This window comes from Ovis canadensis, chromosome 3 (genome assembly GCF_042477335.2).
Source record: "Ovis canadensis isolate MfBH-ARS-UI-01 breed Bighorn chromosome 3, ARS-UI_OviCan_v2, whole genome shotgun sequence".
Taxonomy (NCBI): domain Eukaryota; kingdom Metazoa; phylum Chordata; class Mammalia; order Artiodactyla; family Bovidae; genus Ovis; species Ovis canadensis.
Window position 1 is genome coordinate 24023021 of NC_091247.1, and position 8017 is coordinate 24031037.

General features: G+C 36.5%; 1 protein-coding gene across 1 annotated transcript in view; it reads left to right on the top strand.

The window, feature by feature from the left end:
* DDX1 (DEAD-box helicase 1) overlaps positions 1-7623 on the top strand; it is a 31373-nt gene extending 23750 nt beyond the window's left edge. Inside the window, exons 19-26 of the mRNA XM_069580218.1 lie at positions 835-981; positions 3371-3462; positions 5008-5080; positions 5233-5305; positions 5388-5430; positions 6177-6272; positions 6533-6653; positions 7294-7623. Coding sequence (XP_069436319.1) covers positions 835-981; positions 3371-3462; positions 5008-5080; positions 5233-5305; positions 5388-5430; positions 6177-6272; positions 6533-6653; positions 7294-7424 — 776 coding nt within the window. The 3' untranslated portion in view covers positions 7425-7623. The remainder of the gene's footprint in view (positions 1-834; positions 982-3370; positions 3463-5007; positions 5081-5232; positions 5306-5387; positions 5431-6176; positions 6273-6532; positions 6654-7293) is intronic.
* Positions 7624-8017: the final 394 nt, after the last annotated feature.

The window sequence follows — 8017 nt, forward strand, 5'->3', positions numbered from 1 at the left end:
TATCTGAAAGGTCAGTTATCTGAAATTTTGATTAGAGAGGGTTCCTTTGAACTCATTTTTATATGCAGCTCCAAATTTATAAGATGTATGCTCAGCTAGTACAGTTGGAGAGGAGCACACGGATAGTCAAAATAATGTATCATCCCACTGTTTGAGAATGCATTTTATAAAATGAAATTTTTACTGCTTCGTATATTTTTCCTTGTTAAAGTTTTACTTAGTTTTGACTACAATTAGAGATAATCAGAGCTACCTTAGAAATACATTGGGTTATAGTTGTGGAATAACTATAGCCCAGCTTCACACTGAAAAATAGATACTTGCAGGATGGCAATTTAGAAGTCACTAACTAGATTTGATGTAAAGTTTTTATTTCATAGAGTGAAAAATGAACTTTCTGTTGTTAGATTGATTTAGGAAGTACCATTTATTAGTTTTTAAAGGGGGTTGAAGTAATTGAGTAAATATTTACTGAGCATTTAGGAAAACTAATGCAAGGCAGAATATGATTAGTTCTTTGGTCTTTGTAAGAACAAAGCTTTGTTGTGGGTATTTCTGTTTACTTGTTAATGTGTGTGTACATGTACATTTTTATTTGAGGAATGGTTATAGGTGTTTCGGTATCCCATAAACTGGCATAAAAAAGAGAAAAATAAATGAGCAAGTGGATTCTTCCACCATTTTATCCTATCTTTTTATTGCTTGGTTTTATCTATAATAATTACATTAAAATAGAGATTTTTAGGTGAGGTAAGCCATAGGTCTGTGTGATTATGTGTGTTCCTGACAATTTCAGATAGAAATTCTGTGTTTGTTGTTGTTGTGTTATTCAAGAGATGTGGTCTGAAGCTATTAAGATCCTGAAGGGGGAGTATGCTGTCCGAGCCATCAAGGAACACAAGATGGATCAAGCAATTATTTTCTGTAGAACCAAGATCGACTGTGACAACTTGGAGCAGTATTTTATGCAGCAAGGAGGAGGTAATAGTTCCTCCCTTGAAATAAACTGTGTTCATTTCCTCACTTAATAGACTATTAGTCCCACGTTGATGCAGTGTAGTGTTCATGCCCAGGATTTAAAGCAGTGATGTTGCACTGTACGCATCTGTGCTTATCCAGCACTTTCCCATATGATCAGCCCCAGGAAAAACAATGAGATGATTTTCCACATAGGCAGTTTCATTGCAGTGAAGATGAATCACAGCATTCTAAGGCCCTTATATTATTTGGAGGAATGGTGAGGTTTTGATTAATGTTAAAATTTCAAGTGTAATCATTATATAATAAGATATATATCTCCTAAACCGATAAATGAGGAAAAACCTTAATTTAAAAAAAGGTAAGAAAGGAAGGGGGAGGAATGAGAAAAAGCAGAGCAGTTAGAAATTACAGAGTAATAGAACTAGTGAAAAAATCTGAGCATATGAGTAAACTGTAGTATTTCAGTGGATTGAAGTCTTTTGATGAAGAGCATAGATTGTTAGACTGCATAATATATAGCTGTATGCTGTTTACAGGAAACAAAACTATGGCCAAGGACACAGGAAGATTGGAGGGAAGGGGAATGAAAAAACATACATCTGTCAGCTAAAACAGGAATTTAAATATTAATAGGGATGCCATAGACTTTAAGACAAAAATTACTGAAATTAAAAAGGTCACTATATAATAAAATACTTGCTCTATGATGAAGATATAATTCTAATTTTATGCTCCTTATAATTAATGTTAAATATATAAACCAACCTGAAAAAATGTTCAGTATAATCAGTTGTTAGAGAAATGCAAAATAAAATCACACTGTAATACCACCGTACACTCATTAGGATGACTAGATAAGTACACTCATTAGAATGACTAGATAGCACACTCACTAGAATGACTAGATTAAAAATACTTAAAACACTGAATTTGGATGAGGATATGGAGAAACGGGAGTTCTCATACACTGTTATGCACAGGCACTTATGTAAAGGGTCTTACAGTTTTTTCTGAAATTTTACATTGCTGTCTTAATGGCCTCTCAGTTCAGCTCCCAAGTATTGACAAGATAAGTGAAAACATGTATTGACGAAAGATGTGTGCAAGATGGCCACAGCAGCTTTATTCATGATGGCCTCAGACTGTATACCAGGTGGCCATTAATAGGAGAATGGCTGAACAAAATGCAAAATATTTATTCAGTGAAATAGCGGATACTCAGTGCTGAAGTGGCATAGGCTGCCGATAGAGGCAACTGTGGGTGGCATCTCGGAAGCATTATGCCGAATGAAAGAATTCTTAAACATGAGTTTGTGCTGTGTGATTCCATTTGTATGACTTTCTAGAAGAGTCAAAACTAATGTCTGATGGGAAAAAGTCCAGAACAGTGGTTCCCAGGAAGGTGGGAGTGTGGATAGGTGGGAAAGGGCAAGAAGGTTCTTTATGGATGATATTCACGTTCTGTACCTTGATAGGGCTTTGGGCCGTGTAAATTACACATTTGTCACGAACTCAGCAAGTGTACACTTAAGATTTGTATATTTCCTTGTATGTAACTTTAACCTCCAAGAGAAAACAAAGAACCCTAAACGAATACTGTGCTCTGGTTAATGATATGCATTGCTGAACTGGGTACTGATAACTGCAGTTTGCATTGAAATGCATCAAAAATGTAAAAGTGAGTTGATAGAAGGGCAGAGGGATAGGTATGTGGTGAAGCAAATATAGTCAGTGTTAATGGTAATTTTTACTTTATATCTTTTCCCAACACTTACTGTATTTTCAAACATACTGCAAAATTGAAAGACTTAGTGACCATTTCTACTCTGGTCTGGACGCACTGGTTTTTGTGACTGTGTCTACTTGAAGAGTTTCTTTTTAAGGACTTGCTGCCACTGTACCTGGCTCTAAAATTCCACTGCTCCCTTCTGGTTTGGTACTTCTAATCTGCTTTGGCCAGGAAAGCAGATAACTAAATTGCTTAGAATACCTTGAGGAAGTTAGGCGTGAGGGCGTGGCCATTTAGTAAGGACATGAACTTCATAATGACTGTTTTGCTTCTTTCAAGAAGGATCTCTTTTGTTTACTTTTTGGTTCTTTACATGGGTTAGATGAGGTCCTGGTGTACATAGGAACCACTGCTGCAGATTGGGAGAGGTTACTTAAAATGTCGTTCAAAGCAAAGCAAATCAGTTTTAATGCTCATGGAGTTCATTTTAATGGCATTTTACCTAGGACAGAAATTGTGTCAACCATGTTTTATGACAAGTTGGAGTTTAGATTTCCAGGGAATTATATGCACCATTGTAGTCTAAATGTTGCTGGTTTTTGGATATACTCCTAGGCATAATGTTTCCCAAGATTGACTCGTTAATGTGCTTTTTACTAGGACCCGATAAAAAGGGACATCAGTTCTCTTGTGTTTGTCTTCATGGTGACAGAAAGCCTCATGAGAGGAAGCAAAACTTGGAAAGATTCAAGGTACCAATATTTAGTTGACTGCATTTCCTTAATACTTAAGAGGGGAGTTGTACCTAGTTTTAAATCAATTCCATTTGATATTCTTAAAGCAATTCTTGTCCTAGAAATTTCAAAATATTTCTGCCCTGTTGGTATATCCTCATCACAGCAGGGCCTCATTATCTTTAACAGTCAGATGGTAAATTATGTGTTCTCTATTGGCACAGCAGTTCTATGGTAAGAATTTTCAACTTAAGAAAATTTTAGCTAAATTTTTTCATAGGTATTTTTAGAAGCATCACTAGATAAATCATGTCTGTGATCTTTTTTGTTTTTTAATTGTACTAATATCCATAGGCAACTTAATTTGTAGATTAATTTAAGACCAGTATCAGAATGCTACTGCTAAGTTGCTTCAGTCGTGTCCAACTCTGTGTGACCCCATAGACGGCAGACCACTAGGCTCTGCTGTCCCTGGGATTCTCCAAGCAAGAACACTGGAGTGGGTTGCCATTTCCTTCTCCAGTGCATGAAAATGAAAGTAAAAGTGAAGTTACTGAGTCGCGTCCAACTCTTAGCAACCCCATGGACTGCAGCCTACCAGGCTCCTCCGTCCATGGGATTTTCCAGGCAAGGGTACTGGAGTGGGGTGCCATTGCCTTCTCCGAGTATCAGAATATGGTTTTGTAGAATTAAATATATTTTTAATGATTTGCGGAAGAGTGTCCCAGTTACTTGATTGCAGCCCATGACAGGCTGTATACCTCTTGGTATCGATAGTGGGACTTGAGCCATTTGGAATTCAAAGTCAGTAACCTCCATCCACAGGCTCTCTCATCATTTATCACAGTGTGTTTATCCCAGCATATAGTATAAATATCATTTCTCTCAGACCCCTAATATGAAAAAAGTGGCAAGTTACTGGGCCTAGGAGTTTTCGATCATGATTCTACGCTGAGTGTGGTTGGTGTGGATGTTACAACAGATCACCTGGCCTTATTTCAGCATCTCTGCCGCCTCTCTATCCTGGCCTTGTCGTGGGCCGGAAGTCAGTGTGCTCTTCACCCACTCCAGTCTCTTAATTGCTGTGCCTTGTGGCACAAATGACAACTGAAGGCCAGTTTGTATATTCTTGGTGAGAGTAGGGGCCCACTCTCTTTGGGATTTTTATCTGTTGTCCTCAAAAGTGTAACCTCAAGGTAAAATACCTAGGATTCCGAATTATTTTAGTATAAGGGTAAAGGTAATACTTATGTTTTTATGTTTTATTCTGTCTTATCTTGCGAATTACCAGTTAGGATATCTAAAGATAAAGCCAAATTTTTAGCAGTGGTTTAATAACCTTTATGTGAAAAAAAGCAGAAATGAATCCAGTCATTGATTTATTCACCTTGAATGTCATATTTTGGCAAATTGTAAACTTAAAAATGAAAAACTTGTTCTCCTCTAATCTGATAGTAATACATTTGTGATTAGAGGTCTCATTTAGTAGAAAGATGGCATTTATGTTTATTTTTTTAGTGTACGTCCTAATAAATCCCTCTCTCTCCTGTCTGCTTTTCATAGAAAGGAGATGTCAGATTCTTGATTTGCACAGATGTAGCTGCCAGAGGAATTGACATCCACGGTGTTCCTTATGGTAAAAAGAAATCTTTTATGCTTGCATTTTGAATTTTAAGGAATGCAGAGGAAACTGTTTTAATATGATTCAAATATTTAGAACAAAAAACATCAGATATGTTTGAAAATTTTAGGACCTTATGTCAGTTGGTAATAACTTTTTATTTACAGTCATAAATGTCACCTTGCCTGATGAAAAGCAAAACTATGTCCATCGCATTGGCAGAGTAGGAAGAGCTGAAAGGTATGGCTGTAATTTTGTTTTTTCCTTTTTAAGCTTCTTTGCTTCTGGAATAAAGTCTAATGGAGACTTTCAAATCTTTCAGGATGGGTCTGGCCATTTCCCTGGTGGCAACAGAAAAAGAGAAGGTGATCTTTTTAGTGCTGTATTATGTTCATTGTTTGCATTGTCATTTTAGATACTGGAAATAAGAGCAGTTTGAGTTTTCATTTATGTTGAATTCAGGTGCATATGGAATATAAATGAACTTTTTATGGCATCTTTTTCTCTTTATTCATTGAATAGACAACTAGTAGGATTAAGCTCAGAAAGGAACAATACAAAATGTAGTTTTCCCTAAAAGCTTTCATGTGATTGTTTTCACTGAAAGGTATTTAAACCCTGTTTAGCATCATGCCATGGTAGACTTTTTTTTTTGCCATGGTAGACTTTTTATGGGAGAGAGAGTTAGCTTATTATTTTGATATAAATTGATTCAGATTTACAGAATAGTTGCAGGCATCAGAAACGCCTACAAACTCATTGCCCAAACTAGATATTGTGCATTTTGCTTTTTGCTGTATTTCATTCTTATGGAAAACTTTTGAACTTTTTATTTTTGATACTGATCTTGAGATAGCATTCTCTAATACTTGACATTTTTTGTAATTTTTTTTAATCTGAGAGTTCCTTTTATTGATATCTAATGGAAGTCTGTTTTAGAAAATCTTTTGGATTCCTCTCAAAAAGAACTCTTTCAGAAGACCTAGTTAGTGAGCTACTGATGGTGGTAGTGATTGGATGACATACCATAGCTGCAGACTAGTTAAGAAGAAAGATATCTAGTATGTCAGTCGCTGTACATGTTTAATCTGTTTTTCCTTCTTTACTACAGGTTTGGTATCATGTATGTAGCAGCCGTGGGAAAGGGTGTTATAACACAAGACTCAAGGAAGATGGTGGCTGTACCATATGGTACAATGAGATGCAGGTAACGCACAAAGTGTCATTAAAGTTGGTAAGAATAGACTGCCTTTATCTATGGAGGTTATATATCAGCTCCTGTCTGTGAGTTACAAGACATATGGGTGGTTGTTATTATAGTTTATAAATTGTAACTTGTGAGTTCATCTCTTCAGAAATCTTACTTCCCTTTAGCCTTCCTGGTTTTAATGCTATTAAAATGCAGCTTGGGTTTGTCAAAATGAAATTTTTATATGAAAATACTTGAATTTCCTCTCCTTTTCTCAGTTGCTGTCCGAGATAGAGGAACACCTGAACTGTACCATTTCTCAGGTTGAGCCAGATATAAAAGTACCAGTAGATGAATTTGATGGGAAGGTTACTTACGGCCAGAAAAGAACTCTTGGTGGTAAGCTGTGAATTACTTTTAATTCTATTTTACATGTGAATGTATCCTTGTTTGAGCGTCAGTTTAAGAAGAGAGTGTTTCATTTCCTTATGTTAATTGTGTATTTTTAGCATATTAATCATTCCCTCGTGTTCCTCTCATAGCACTTTGTTCACACTTGTCTTGCAGCATTTTTATTTTGTGATCTGTATGTGAGTGAAGGATAGAAGCTTAGCTGTTTCTGTTGAGGTGTTAATGTCATCAGAGTAGTTAAAAACGTATGGAATTACTAGGAAACAAGAGAATAACAATAATTTTGAACAAGTGATAAATTACCTATGATGCCCTTAGCTGATTCCTGAAATTTTTTAAAGATTCAAGCTAAACTGATGGTTTCTAAATCAAGGAGAAGATGATGGGGGAGAGGTTGGGAGGGGTATTGGATATTGGGACAGCTGTTAGTAAGGCCTAACCATTGATTTTAATCGATTTAATTTAACAATTTTAAAACTCACAGTTTGGGAGGTAACTTGCCTAGTAGTAAGTACATCTTTATTGCTGGGAGCAATGTTTAAATTGATATAATTGAGTCAAAGTATTGCTGACAAGTTATTTCAAGCGTGTCATTTGCATTTCTTTGTGATTCGTGTGTGTGATCCAGGTGGAAGCTATAAAGGCCACGTGGATATTTTGGCTCCTACGGTTCAAGAGTTGGCTGCCCTTGAAAAGGAGGCCCAGACATCTTTCCTGCATCTTGGCTACCTTCCTAACCAGCTGTTCAGAACCTTCTGATTTTAACATACACAGAATAACATTTGAGTAATAAAAGTCTGTGGTCTTAAAACTCTAAAATAGTTGTGCTGCTTCCAGGCAGCAGTATTTATAGTAACTTAAGCTATGAGTGCTAACTCTTGCATGTCAAGAAACATCAGTCTTAGAAAATCTTCATAGAATGCCAAACCTAATGAAAAGAATAAATTTGATGACTGCATTTTTGTGAACATTTGTGTCTTATTTTACAGTTATTTTATAATGTTTCTTTTCAAGAAAGCTCTGGGTTTAGGAAATCGAGTGTGTGTGTGTGTGTGTGTGTGGTAGAGGACTGTGTGGAACCATTAGGAAATCAAGTGTGCATGTGTGTGTGGTAGAGGACTGTGGGGAACCATTAGGAAATCAAGTGTGTGTGTGTGTGTGTGTGTGTGTGTGTGTGGTAGAGGACTGTGGGGAACCATTAGGAAATCAAGTGTGTGTGTGTATGTTTGGTAGAGGACTGTGTGGAACCATTAGGAAATCAAGTGTGTGTATGTGTGTGTGTGTGTGTGTGTGTGTGTGTGTGGTAGAGGACTGTGGGGAACCATTAGGAAATCAAGTGTGTGTGTGTGTGT